Genomic DNA, 15,016 nt, shown 5'->3' on the forward strand with positions numbered 1-15,016 from the left:
GAGAAAAACAAGAGGGCTCTCGCAGCGGTAGCTGCTCGGGCCCTAATAAGAATAATAATCTGGAGAAAAACAAGCGGGCTCTCGCAGCGGTAGCTGCTCGGGCCCTAATAATAATAATAATAATCCGGAGAAAAACAAGAGGGCTCTCGCAGCGGTAGCTGCTCGGGCCCAAATAAGAATAATAATCCGGAGAAAAACAAGAGGACTCTCGCAGCGGTAGCTGCTCGGGCCCTAATAATAATAATAACTAGAGCTGCAAGCAGCTATAAAGGGACAGTGCAGACCTGTGCACGTTGGGGTATGAACAGGTCGGGGTATGAACAAGGAGTATGAACGATGAAAAAGTAGTTGTAGATGACTTCAGTGCAGGACTCTTACCAAATATGTAAAATATAGACAAGGTGGGACAATTTGGGTTGAGTTACTGCAGCTTTTATTGTTACAGTTTTGTGACTTTCATTGCCGTATAGGCCACACCCACTGTGGAAACATCGTACTCATTTGTGGAGGGCATAAGGCATTGCCACTGGCTTTTCAGAAAACATTTAAGGGATATCACTTCAAGGGGCTCAGCAGAGTACATAAAAACGTTAAGGATTTGCTATATTTTTTGCTGCCACTAGATGGCGCTCGTACTATGATAAAAAATAGGCTTGTAGGTGTGTTTCACATTGGACTCCCATCCCATATACGAAGTTTTAAAAATATCAGAAATATCAGAATATCAAAATATCGTCTAGGTCCAATTACAGCAACTTTTACTGTTTTCGCGAGACATCGGATTTTGAGTTGCCATAGAGGCCACGCCCTTTTATTGAAAAGTCATAAAAGTTGAGAACCTTAATGTTCCAATGTGTCATAGCTTTTCTGACCATTTTTGAGTTCATTTAGTCAAACAGGCATTTCACAGTACATAAAAGTATAAAAAATGAGATTTTTGTCCGCCACTGGGTGGCGCTGTAAATGATTTGAAAGTTTATCACATAGCTGTATTATTGCATGACGTTTAAAGTCCCAGGAAAGTTTCAGATGGTTTGAAGCTGTCATAGCTGAGTTATTAAGATTTTTGTCACTCTTGGCGAAGGAAGTATTAAACATAATTTGAAGCTCCGCCCCCATCTTTTATGTCAAGAGATCTTCACGATATTTGGACTATGTGTGCCCCTCAGTTGGATAATGATTCATGCCAAAGTTGAAGGAAATGGGGTGAATCGTTTAAGAGAAAAAGGCACTAGTTTGAGACCAGCTAATGTCTAAAAATGGGACAAAACTTCACATTAAAAAAATTCATGACAATTTCGCAAATTTGGACAAATGTGCAAATTTTGGTGACTTTTCGTTCATGTTTAGGCCCTCAAAAATGGAAAAGCGCTGCACAGTAAATAATAATAATAAGAAGAATAAGAATAAGAATCCGGAGAAAAACAAGAGGGCTCTCGCAGCGGTAGCTGCTCGGGCCCTAATAATAATCTGGAGAAAAACAAGAGGGCTCTCGCAGCGGTAGCTGCTCGGGCCCTAAATAATAATAATCCGGAGAAAAACAAGAGGGCTCTCGCAGCGGTAGCTGCTTGGGCCCTAATAATAATAATCTGGAGAAAAACAAGAGGGCTCTCGCAGCGGTAGCTGCTCGGGCCCTAATAATAATAATAATAATAATAATAATAATAATAATCCGGAGAAAAACAAGAGGGCTCTCGCAGCGGTAGCTGCTCGGGCCCTAATAATAATAATAATAATAATAATAATCCGGAGAAAAACAAGAGGGCTCTCGCAGCGGTAGCTGCTCGGGCCCTAATAATAATAATAATAATAATAATAATAATAATAATCCGGAGAAAAACAAGAGGGCTCTCGCAGCGGTAGCTGCTCGGGCCCTAATAATAATCCGGAGAAAAACAAGAGGGCTCTCGCAGCGGTAGCTGCTCGGGCCCTAATAATAATAATAATCCGGAGAAAAACAAGAGGGCTCTCGCAGCGGTAGCTGCTCGGGCCCTAATAATAATAATAATAATAATCCGGAGAAAAACAAGAGGGCTCTTGCAGCGGTAGCTGCTCGGGCCCTAATAATCCGGAGAAAAACAAGAGGGCTCTCGCAACGGTAGCTGCTCGGGCCCTAATAATAATAATAATCCGGAGAAAAACAAGAGGGCTCTCGCAGCGGTAGCTGCTCGGGCCCTAATAATAATAATAATAATAATCCGGAGAAAAACAAGAGGGCTCTTGCAGCGGTAGCTGCTCGGGCCCTAATAATCCGGAGAAAAACAAGAGGGCTCTCGCAGCGGTAGCTGCTCGGGCCCTAATAATAATCCGGGGAAAAACAAGAGGGCTCTCGCAGCGGTAGCTGCTCGGGCCCTAATAATAATAATAATAATAATCCGGAGAAAAACAAGAGGGCTCTTGCAGCGGTAGCTGCTCGGGCCCTAATAATCCGGAGAAAAACAAGAGGGCTCTCGCAGCGGTAGCTGCTCGGGCCCTAATAATAATAATCCGGAGAGGAACAATAGGGACCTCGGGGCGGTCGCTGCTCGGGCCCTAACACCCACTTTATCACAAAGTCATAAAATTTGGATACCTTTAATCTGTAATCTAAAGTCTGGATGCTATTCGGACAAATCTTCAGTACATTTACTCTGACAAGCTTAGCACAACACATTAAAGTTTAAAAATTGACATTTTTGTCTGTGACTAGGTGGCGCTATCATTAAGTTGATATTCAACCATGCAGATATTTTAAAGCTTTCACTAGTAAAATTCCTGTAAAATTTCAGATTTTTTCAAGCCTGCAAATTGGAGTTATTAGGGTTTTTGTTGCTCATTGCGAACGAAATTTGAATTTAAAACACGTATTTTGAAGCCCCACCCTCATCATACTTCATACTTCTCCCTTTTACATCACAAGCAATCTTGGGATCCATGGCTAACTAATAACTAATTAAAGTTTGAATTAAGCACTAAAATGCACAATGAATACAATATTTTAAGCATTCATAGGAGTTCAAATCTTTCGCACGTTGCCATCTTGAAAAAGTGACACCGACCAATAGCAGACCAGCCTCTTACTGATGCCGACCAATAGCACACCAGTATCTTGGGGAGTCGTGACACCAACCAATAGCAGACCAGAATTGTAGTGGCGCGTCGATAGTTGTTGAAGTTAATCGTAAAGCGGGATAAATGCCAAGAGGACGAAAAAACTCAGTATTACACATCGTAACGTGAAAAAAAAAACCTAACCCGGGGGTCCACTGTATTTACATGTGTTTTCTAATTGAAGGGATCTGTTCTTAGTTAACACGTTTGAGTGGCGTGCGAGAAAGAGATAGTAATGTGGCTGAGGGAGACTGACGTGAAAGGAGGAAAAAAATAAAAGAGCAAACTTGACTACGCATTCGACGTCCCAAATTGTGGGGCTTTACTGTTGTCTCAAAATAAAATATTGACGCTGTTCTGTATTGGATTTTTACTTGTCAATTTATTACAAAAGGCAAGAGGATCCAAAAGCTTGCTTTCGTCTCTCCTGTGCGCAAAACTCAGCACACACACAAACGTGCTAGGCGCGTCGAGAGGAAACGCACACGTCTGTGTAATTACATAGAGAGCAACGGAGAAATGCAAAGCTTTGGAAATACAGTGGGCCCCCGGTTTACAAACCCCGTTTTACGTATTTTTCCTCTTATGGCGTGGACCACAGCATTTTTTTGTCCCCCTTTTACGCACAAACCTTTCGTCTTACGAACCATCCCACATGCCGGTCAGTGTGTCCGTACTATTATTTTTTTGCTTTGCTGCATCAACAAAAACAACTTTTCTCACGGAAATGCCGATATGCTATTGGTCGATTAAGGTCACAGTCATATATATATATATATATATATATATATATATATACATACACACACACACACACACACACACATACAGTCGGCCCCCGGTTTACGAACACCCTCTTTTACGAACATTTCGACTTACGAGCGTGGACTGCGGAGTTTTTTGTCCCCTACTTACGCACAAACCTTCCGTCTTACAAACAATACGACATGCCGGCAATTGTATTCGTACATTTATTTTCGCTTTGCTACGTCAACTAATTCAGAAGTTGATGCTCATCACGGCACGTCGAACTATATTGCTCTTACAATGTCACAGTCACGGTGTCAGTCACGGAGTCAGTCACGGAGATGCTAGGAAGGAGGAGAGGAAGGAGGAAATCGCCGGTGATATGTTTTAGTTTGAGAAAAGTTCTTGTTTAAGAAAATAAATCAATGAATTCTGCGGGTTGGTCTCTGCTCACCCCAGTCTCCACTCAGCTCAAGTCACGTCGCCCCAGAGGAAAACGTCATTTATCCTCTGTGTATCCATGTTAATTTAATTGACTGTACATAGATTATGGTGTTAATTTTAAATGTGTGTGTATATTCGTGATGGTTTTAACAATAATTTTACCACGCTTTGCCAGTCAATGTAAACGTACTAATGACCTCGCTTTGCTACATCAATGAAATCATCTGCTCACGCACAACATGGTAATTATGATATGCTGTTGCTCTTACAATGTCACAGTCACTGTTTCAGTCACGGTGTCAGTCACGGAAATGCCGATATGCTATTGGTCGAACGCCTTCATCTAGCTTGATGGCACAGCTGGTCGGGACGGAAGGAAGGAAGGAAGGAGAGAAAATCAGTCAAAAACGGAAGGAAGGAATGTTGTTAAGACTTTGCAAACTTTATCTGTTAGACATGGCTTCTAATATTGCTAGTGGCGGTAAAGGAAGAAGTAAGAGGATGACGACAATAGAAACGAAGCAGGAGATAATAATAAAAAAAAAAAAATACTAACGAGGCGCACGCATGGTTAACCTTGCTTGTGAGTATGGCCGTAACCGCTCGGCAATCTTCTAAGGGCAAGACTTTCCTTGCCGGGGGACTGACCTCGCTCGACAACAAAATTGAGAGGCTTCTTCTATTATGGATTAAAGAGAAGGAGATCGCCGATGATATGTTCTAGTTTGAGAAAAGTTCCCGTTTAAGAAAATAAATAAATTCTGCGGGTTGGTCTCTGCTCCCCTCCGCCTCCACCCAGCTCAAGTCACGTCGCCCCAAAGGTAAATGTCATTTTTCCTTTGTATATGTTATTTAACTGTACAGTAGATTATGTTACTCAGTTTTAATATGTGTATAAAGTCGTGTTGTTTTTGCCTAAGGTTTTTGCACGCGTTGCACGCATTCACTAATTAACATAGGTTTGGATTGCCCGTCATACGAGCAGATCAAGTTACGAGCGTAGCCGCTGAACGGATTAAGTTTGTAACACGGGGGCCCACTGTATGTGTGTGTATATATATATATATATATATATATATACGAAATTGCGCACGCGCACAGCTTAGAGGGACCACTGGTGTGTATGTATGAATGTATGTATGTATGAATGGCCACGCGGGGTCACGCCTTTTGAGTGAAGTTATTTTTTATTTACTTTTTCCGCGTTTCAAGTCGCCACAGCCAATCAACTTCGGGAACATTCAACGGCTCACGCAGGGGGCAGGAATGAATCATGGCGGCCGCTTTGCGGTCACCGGGAGCCATCCAACGCGGCCAGCTAGACTTTCAATACGAAACAGAGCCAAGCAAGAGCCCTCACTTGGCTTGTCGAAAGGCGGAAGTAAGAACTTAGGACGATTAGTATGTGCAGCGTTTGCTTCACTTAACAGCTGTTGAACCGTAGTTACTGTGCTAAGCTAACGATAGCGTAGCATTGTCAGCACAATATTTAGCACGGTCTCGGCCACTCGATTGCGACATTGAAACTTTTAATTTTTTGCAGGCGTGTATTGCCGCAAAGTTGAACCATGAAGTTCACAGCAAGCTCGCTCCCCTCCCTTCTCCTCTCGCGATTAAAAAGAAAGTGGACAAAAAGTCCATACCATACCCCGTCCATACGTTTGTGATGTGGTTTTTAAAGCAGCCAGCCAGCCCAGCCCCCCCCCCCCCCCCCCCCCCCGCAATATAAATCAATCTAAATCTAACAATGCAAAGTACCACATTTATTACAGCGAAAACAAGCCTGCAGAAAATGTGTAGCTTAGTTTTTGCACCAGCACGCATTTTGCAGCACTTTATACTCGATGCGGCTTTACCCCGCAGTCAGACTATATTCTCCCATACTATAGGTGGTAGTACAAGGAGGCTACACAATACAAACAACACTATGCTAAAACAGAGGTCCTAGTAGATTCAAATGATCTAAATTCTGACATGCGTTTTTTTAACAGACTCTTCTCTCCCCAATGCGATGCTCGCCAGGAGTTGTTTACGGTATTTAGATCATGGGAGTCCTTTTCAGCAGAATTATAAAGGTGTTATGTGATGTGCAAAGTTCTCTTGAAATTCAAATAATTGTGTAGTTATGTTGCCATAATATATTATTAGAAGCAGAGACTCAAACAATCAAATCCATCAAACGGGTTCGGCTCTGGATAAAAGTGACGAAGGACACACTGCAGGACAGCTTTGCAACCACAGACTGGGATATGTTCTAAGTCACATCCACTCGAGAAGAACTGTGGAGAACATTGTGCCTTCCATACAAGTCAGACCGTGTCCTAATCAGAAGCCAGGGATCAACAGTCAGGTATAGTGTATGCAGTGCGCTCGCTCCACTGCATTTAAATCGGGCAGTCAGACAGAGTAAAAAGCTGCAACACGTGGACTGAGATAGGCCATCACAGCAGCAAAGAAGCAGTACAAAGACAAGCTAAACAGCTTCTATTCCACTGCTGACCCAGGGTAACATGGACTACAGGACCAGCACTAGTATCATCAGTGCCGTGAACAGCCTACCGCCATGCAGTATGCCTACCGACCCAACCAGTCCACTACGGATGCTATTTGCACTGCCTTGCACACCTCCCTTAGGCAACTGGAGAATAATCCTAGATCAGGATGCTCCAGAGTCATCACAAACACAGGAACACCACAAGGGCGAATCCTCAGTCCAATCCTCTACACTATGGCTGCACAATTAGGCTTTGTTTTTTTTCCATTGGTTTACACTCAAGTAAGTAAGCTGTGTTACTGTGTGCCAAGTTTTTGCCATGCCCTAGTTTTAATTATTATTTACTTTATTTATTTTGATTTATTGTTATTATTTGTAAGTATAAGACCTAGAAGCCTTGTTTATAAATTGCTTTTAAAAAAAAGGGCAATAAATAGACATTTTTATCAAACATGATAAATAATCATGATTAATCATCGTGATTTCAATATTGACCAAAATAATCTTGATTATTATTTTGGACATAATCAGGCAGCCCTACTCCACACCCTGTTGACCCACACCTGTGTGGTCTTCCACAAGGGCAACGTCATCCTGAAGTTCGCGGACGACATCGTTGTGATAGGAAGTATCACCAGCGGTAAAGAAGAAGCTTACAGAATGGAGGTGGCCAGACACCCTCAACACAGACAAGACCAAAGAGATGATAGTGGACATGAGGGAGAGGACGACTCATCAGCCACTGCTCATCCAAGGTCAGAAAGTGGAGAGAGTGAGCAGATTTAATTACCTTGGTGTCCACATCAGAAAGGACCTCACCCTGACATTAAACACCACACAGCTGGTAAAGAAGGCTCAGCAGCCCCCATGTTTTCTGCGAAGGCTAAGGAGGTTTGGTAAGTCACCAAGTGTCCTCAGCAACATCCACAGTTGCATTGTTGAGTCCATCCTAACAAGCTGCATCATGGTGTGGTACGACATCTCCACTGCTATGGACTGCAAATGCCTGCAGAGTGTGATCAAGACAGCATCCAAGACTCCAGAACTCCACTGCCCTTCCTGCAGAGCATCTGCCAGCTCAGAGTCCACAAGAGAGCTGCCTCCATCCCCCGGGATCCCGCCCATCCCCACCACAGACTGTTCACTCTCCTCCTGTCAGGCTGGAGGTATAGAAGCATAAAATGCAGGACTAGCAGACTCAGAAACTCTTACTTCCCTTCTGCCATCAGACTCCTCAACAGCCACCCTAGTACAATACAGCTGTGACTATCCCAAACCATGCACCTTACTACAGAGTTCTGTTTTGCACGATTTATGCTGCTCCTTACTTTGCAAACTACTTATCAAACAGTGGTACCAAACCTACCATGCACACACACTTTATTTTTATTCACTATGCACACTTGCACAATAGTGTTGGTATCTGCACATAACCTACACACTTACGGCTCATAATTGTGTGTTGTTTATACCTTGTATTTGACTTGACTTGGTACTCATGTATTTTCTCTTTTGTTTTTTTTTTTTTTAAACGGCACTCATGTGGACAGGAAAGTAAAAATCTAATTGTCAAGAGAAACTTGTTTCTACACTGTCCACATGACAATAAACACTTTGAATACATATAAAATAAGGAAGGGAACATTCACATGGAGATCAGTGGTTAACATTAACAGATAACCTTGTATTTGACTTGACTTGGTACTCATGTATTCTTTCTTTTTTTTTAAACGACACTCATGTGGACAGCAAAGTAAAAAATTAATTGTCAAGAGAAACTTGTTGACGATAAACACTTTGAATTTGAATACATATAAAATAAGTAGGGGAACATTCACATGGATATCAGTGGTTAACTAACAGATAACGAAGACAACATCATGGAGGAGTTTTATTGAGTTTTGCACATGCCACTGAATGTTAGGTAACTGACATTACTCAGCAGTAAGCACCTTTTAAACAATGTTCAATATTCAACAAATGTCAAGACAGCCAGTCAACAAATGCAAATTGACTGTAGTGGACACACATTTACATACTTGTACCACATCTAAAATAGAACGTGGTATCTTTTTCTTCTATTTTGGGAAAGACATGAGGAATTCAACTTGGATCAATATTGAACCTGGTCCTTCTCAAATAGTGTGTGTGTGTGTGTGTGTGTGTGTGTGTGTGGGGGTATTTAAGTTTATTTAAATTGCTTTTTTTTCCAAGATAAAAATGATACCATTTTAGAGACACTTATTTTGATAATTATCTTATTTGTCGTAACCAAAGCAAGGGGCGATGTTTTCTCTTTCTCGGGTGTGTGTGTGTGTGTGTGTGTGTGTGTGGGGGGGGGGGGGGGGGGGGTAATTTTGAAGCACTGGGTTAGCCTGTGTTGTGTAGGTCAATGCTCCTTTTTTGGAAAAATGGGATTGTTGCCTTCTTTTGAGATAGAGTCAGCCCCTGGTTTACGAACACCCTGTTTTACGAACATTTCGACTTACGAGCGTGGACCACGGAGATTTTTGTCCCCCACTTACGAGCAAACCTTTCGACTTACGAACAATCCGACATGCCGGCCATTGTGTATGCAAATATATTTTCGCTTAGCTGCGTCAACAAAGTCAGCAGTTGACGTTTGCGACAGTTACGTGAACGCTATTGCCCTTACAACGCCACAGTCATTGTATCAGTCACGGTGTCAGTCACGGACTCAGTCACGGAGATGCCGATATGCTATTGGTCGATTAAGGTCACCCGGTCTCACTCACGGAGATGCTATTGGCCGGCGCCACGTCAATCACAGAAACGCCGATATGCTATTGGCCGAACGCCTTTATCTAGCTTGATGGCACAGCTGGTCGGGATGGAAGGAAGGAGAGAAAATGAGTGAAACGGAAGGAAGGAATGTTGTGAAGACTTTGCAAACTTTATCTGTTAGACATAGCTTCTAAAATTGCTAGTAGCGGTAAAGGAAGAAGTAAGAGGATGATATGTTTTAGCATCTCCGTGACTGACACCGTGACTGAAACAGTGACTGTGACATTGTAAGAGCAATAGCATATCAGCGTAACTATGTTAACTTTGCGGGTTGGTCTCTGCTCCCCTCCGCCTCCACCCAGCTCAAGTCACGTCGCTCCAAAGGTAAATGTCATATTTCCTTTGTATATGTTATTTAATTTAACTGTACAGTAGATTATGTTACTCATTTTTAATATGTGTATAAAGTCGTGATGTTTTTACCTAAGGTTTTTGCACGTGTTGCACGCATTCACGAATTAACATAGGTTTGGATTGCCCGTCATACGAGCAGTTCGAGTTACGAGCGTAGCCGCTGAACGGATTAAGTTCGTAACCCAGGGGCCCTCTGTATAAGGATATCGGGGTAGATATAAGGGTTTAATATCTACGGAAAATGAAATGAAAATTAATGTTTTAATTAATCTATTTTTTCTTTCTGTGCATTGTGCAATTTGTTGGAAACCAATTCAGGGTGTATCCCACCACCTGTTCGAAGACAGCTGAGAGCCCCCAGCATGGCTGGACACTCGTGGAGATAAGTGGCTGAGAAAATGGATGGACGGCTACCCAATGACTCAAACCATTAAGATAGTGAATTCCCTTGGGATTCCCTGGAAATGAAGAGGCCCAAAGCCATACATTGTGTTAACAGTGATTAGATCAGGGGTCATCAACCTTTTTGAAAGTGAGAGCTACTTTTTTGGTACTGAGTAATATGAACGGCTACCAGTTTATATGAAGACACCAATCATGTTTTTGATTTTTCACAATAATTAAGGAACAGCTGTAGTAAATATGTAAATCAAGTGTAATTAGTAATGTATAATACTTGTATAATTGTTTGTAAAATTCATAGACAATCACCAATGTTCTATCTCTTGTAAGCTATTTGCAGAACAGGCCTGCAAGCTACTCATGTGATCTTTGGGGGCTACCTGGTGCCCGCAGGTCACGTTGGAGACCCCTGCAGTAGATGCTGTAAATTTCAGTCTATTTCTTCTTAAAGAATCATAAATAAACATCAACCGCACCAAATAAATATGTGGTTGAATGATTTTACTGGACATAGTACCACGTCGGAGACCCCTGCAGGAGATGCTGTAACTTTCAGTCTATTTCTTCTCAAAGAATCATAAATAGACATCAAGCGGAACAAATAAATATGTGGTCGGGTGATTTTATTGGGCGTAGTACATATTACATGTATTTTTTTTATTTATTTTTTTTTTTACATGTAATACGTGTCTATAAGTAATGTCCCAGTGTATGGATACTTTTTTCTTTTTTTTTTACATGTAATATGTGTCGATAAGTAATGTCCGAGTGTATGCATACTTTTTTTTTTTTTTTTTTTACATGTAATACGTGTCTATACGTAATGTCCGAGTGTATGGTTACTTTTTTTTTTTTTTTAAATGTAATACGTGTCTATAAGTAATGTCCGAGTGTATGGATACTTTTTTTTTTTTACATGTAATGTGTCTATAAGTAATGCCCGAGTGTATGGATACTTCTTTTTTTTTTTTTTTTACATGTAATGTGTCTATAAGTAATGTCTGAGTGTATGGATACTTTTTTTTTTTTTTTTACATGTAATACGTGTCTATAAGTAATGTCCCGAGTGTATGGATACTTTTTTTTTTTACATGTAATACGTGTCTATAAGTAATGCCCGAGTGTATGGATACTTCTTTTTTTTTTTACATGTAATGTGTCTATAAGTAATGCCCGAGTGTATGGATACCCCCCCCCCTCCATGCAACTCTTTATCTATAACATTTTAGACAGCATGGTGGACTATTTTTCATGAAAAGGTTTAATGGATCAGATGATTCACAAGGTCAATTTCATGCTTAAAAGGTAAAGTAACTACTAACTACATCATGCAGCAATCTTTCAAATGATTGATCTGAGATCCTTGTTGAGAGATACCTCATCAGCAACATATATTTTGCGAAGACTGACCCAGTAGTTCCTGATATATGGTGATTTAAAGGAAGGAACAGCCTTTTTTGCTGAAAATGTTAAAATCTGCGAGCTGTAGCAGCTCCAACTGACTTAAAGTTTAATATTGTGTCATTTGTATCAGCAAGTACAGCAAGTTCAATCAAAATCATACTTGGCATGGTTAAACCCACTGGGTGATTTGGCATGGAATGACTCATCAAATACATGATATTACCCTTTAAACTACTTCGGTATATATGAGTAAAAACATGCATGATTACAAGTTTTTCATTCTTCTCTCTGATTTATGCTCGCATCAACTAAGTTGACACAAAAAACTAGACGATCCAGCTCAGTGCTAACTGAGTAAAAGTAACTTATGGTACTTGTCTTAACGATTCACCTCAATTATAACAAAGTCATAATGTTAAACGTAGGACCTCAAAATACCAAGAAGTACAGGTGACCGCTGAAGTCATGACTAATTTTGGTTTCCGTTAGGCGATGGCAAGATCCGAAGATAACAAGTTAGCTCATTAGCAAATGCGACGCGTTGTGTTTTGAAAATTCAACGTCTTGTGTGAGAATCATCGAACATCAACGCCTTATACATACACACAAATTATCCAAAATTCAAAGATATCACATATGAAATCATTAGATAATTTTAATTCAACTTTCTTTACTTGACATCGATGCTGGCCTAATTTGCCGGGTGCTTAGCTTCAGATCGGATAAGCATTGACCTCGATAATAAAAACGCGTTTATTCTTTCGACGAGAATTTGTGATGTACAGGCTAGACTGAGAATAATCTTGGATCAAATATAGCAATAATTTATAACCTCAACAACACCCAAACGGAATACAGGTGATAAGACTATAACGGAGTCGGATCATTTACCTTGGCCAGCCTCCTGCTTGCCGCCATCTTGAAACTTCTGTGTGAGTTCCCAGGATTCACAGCGCAGAGACTATCTGTGTCACGGGGGAAGGGGAGGGGATTGTTACTGAACAAGGATTTGATATTGGTTAACCGAACATGCTGAATCTTCGAGCTCTGCTGTGCGAACGAAAAACAAATCAGGTTTAAACCTTTAAATTTAATTTCTCTCGAGGCCATTTGTTTGTAGTTACAAATATTTTAAAGATTTGGTGGCGTTAGAACTTGTTGTATTTACTTGAAGTATTGTATTTACGTTGTGCCTGTCCACAAGAACGTATCCGTTGTTTTTACAACTGTAGGCCTAATAGAAAATTAAATCCCCCAGGAGTTCTTTATCAAATAATACATATGAATATCCATCAGTCGATCATCCATTTTTTATTGCCTCTTATCTTCAAAAGGGTAGCTGGCTTGCTGGTGCCAGTTATCGAGACGCAATAGGTGAGGGACACCCTGAACTGGTTGCCAGCCAATTGGGCACACAGGGCACACAGGGACGAACAACCATGTGTCCAATAACATGCATTCAATGTGCATGTTTTTGGAATGTAGGAGGAAGCCGGAGTGCCCGGAGAGTACCTGTACAGGCACGGGGAGAACATGCAAACTCTACAGAGAAAGGCTGGTTGAGCTGGAATTGAACTCTGGGACTCTGTACTGTAATGCAGATGTGCTAACTACTCTTCTGCCCATTTCAAAAACTCAATAAATATATTTCCAGTTGTTCTCCCGGGTCTTGATAACGCAAAAGGGCCATAGTTATGAAATAATAGTCGACTTACTAAAAACCAATCACAACATCAGTCTTTGCAGTCTAGAAAGAAGACTAAAAGATGCAGGCCTGACCAGGAGGATCGACTACACTAATCTTTTAGGGACATACAGTATTAGGCTCTTTTTTCTTTAAAGTTTTTTGTGTAGTGTTTGCTGTCTGTCGGTGACTGGGGGAATAAAAATCTTTGAAAAAAAGTCTGTCATCGTGTATTTTTATTAGAGATGTTAAGAAGTTTCTGAGTATAGTTAATTTTGTTTGTGTTGAGAGAGTTTCACTGTTGTCATTTTCAAGTCTGGACATGTTATTCTCCTAGGGCAGGGGTGTCCAAACTTTGCGAAGTGGGCCAGATTTGGTGTGTTAAAAATGTAAGGGGGCCAACCTTGGCAGGCGTTCTTTACATATAACAGCAATTAATTTAAATACATTTCAGCGAGCCGTTCTGTGTTTAACATTTGCTTTTTTATTTTCATTTCAGCTATCTTAAGCATGTGTTTTGGTTAATTTGAAACATGCATATCAAAATTGAATTGACATTAAATATTGAAATTGAATATTCATTTAACTTCACTTTTTTTAAACACTTTAATTTACTTTTTTGTAACAGTTAAACAGAAGTAATTGTACTCTTGGGTGCAAATTACATTTGAAATAAAAAAATCTCACCATGGCAGTTTAATATTGATAGAATTTTTAAACACAATAACAGAGAAATGAACAAGTAATAGTCATAACAACAAGTGCAGGGCTCATTTAAAATATGAAATTAGTCACTATAAATGTTGATTGGATTTTTAAATGGTTATTATTCTGGAGTGAAAACTCAAAAAAAACAACAAAAACGTTTTCATATTTATTGTAAATGAAAAATGACTTGTCTGCATGAGTGTGATGGGTGAAACTGAGATCTGGAGTGCACGACAAAGGCCAGGTGTGGCAGTAGTATATGGCGTTATATTTGTGCCACAATTACGCACGCGCGGAAAAAAAATTGAACGGAGAAAATCAAACTGAGCGAGCGAAAACAGATTTTGAGAGCAAGAAAAAAACTATTGAGCGCGTAATGGTAAGAGTTTGAGCGCGCGCCGATTGAGTTTGAACACGGAAAAAGAAATTGCTCGCTCAAAATTCCTCTTTGCTCGCTCGGGATAGCCCTCTCTCGCTCAACATCTCGCTCTCGCTCGCGATACTCCTCCCTCCCTCGCTCAACATCTCGTTTGCTCAACATTGAGCTCTCGCTCGCTCGACTCGTCCTCTGCGCTCGCTCAGTTCTGTTCACGCGTTACGTTTGTGCCACAAAACCAGCCAATCAGAGCTTGTAAAAGCACTTTGATTGACACAGCTTAGTATCCAATGAGATTGCTTGTACGCTATCCGTTGACGCACTCTCGTTTGCCCTGTGTTCACCCGAAAAGGGCAAACGAGAGTGCGTCAACACGGACTTGGGCTGGAGAATTACTTTTAATATTATTATTATTACTGTATTGTATCATTTGACAGAAATACCTTGTTAGTTTTTTGTACTTTAATAATATAAGCCCACCCCTCCCGCCTACGTCGATGTGACGCAC

General features: G+C 40.8%; 1 protein-coding gene across 3 annotated transcripts in view; it reads right to left on the reverse strand.

Annotated features, from left to right (window-relative positions):
• The window catches only part of ube2l3b (ubiquitin-conjugating enzyme E2L 3b), a 26,612-nt gene extending 13,908 nt beyond the window's left edge, over positions 1-12,704 (reverse strand). For 2 of the 3 annotated variants that reach the window (XM_088410746.1, XM_088410730.1), the window contains exon 1: positions 12,632-12,704. In XM_088410746.1, coding sequence (XP_088266872.1) covers positions 12,632-12,658 — 27 coding nt within the window. In that variant the 5' untranslated portion in view covers positions 12,659-12,704. The remainder of the gene's footprint in view (positions 1-12,631) is intronic. The other variant, XM_088410738.1, reaches the window with a different exon arrangement.
• Between the last annotated feature and the right edge of the window lie 2,312 nt (positions 12,705-15,016).

Source organism: Hippichthys cyanospilos, chromosome 1, assembly GCF_059441005.1.
Source record: "Hippichthys cyanospilos isolate Australia breed blue-spotted pipefish chromosome 1, RoL_Hcya_1.0, whole genome shotgun sequence".
Taxonomy (NCBI): domain Eukaryota; kingdom Metazoa; phylum Chordata; class Actinopteri; order Syngnathiformes; family Syngnathidae; genus Hippichthys; species Hippichthys cyanospilos.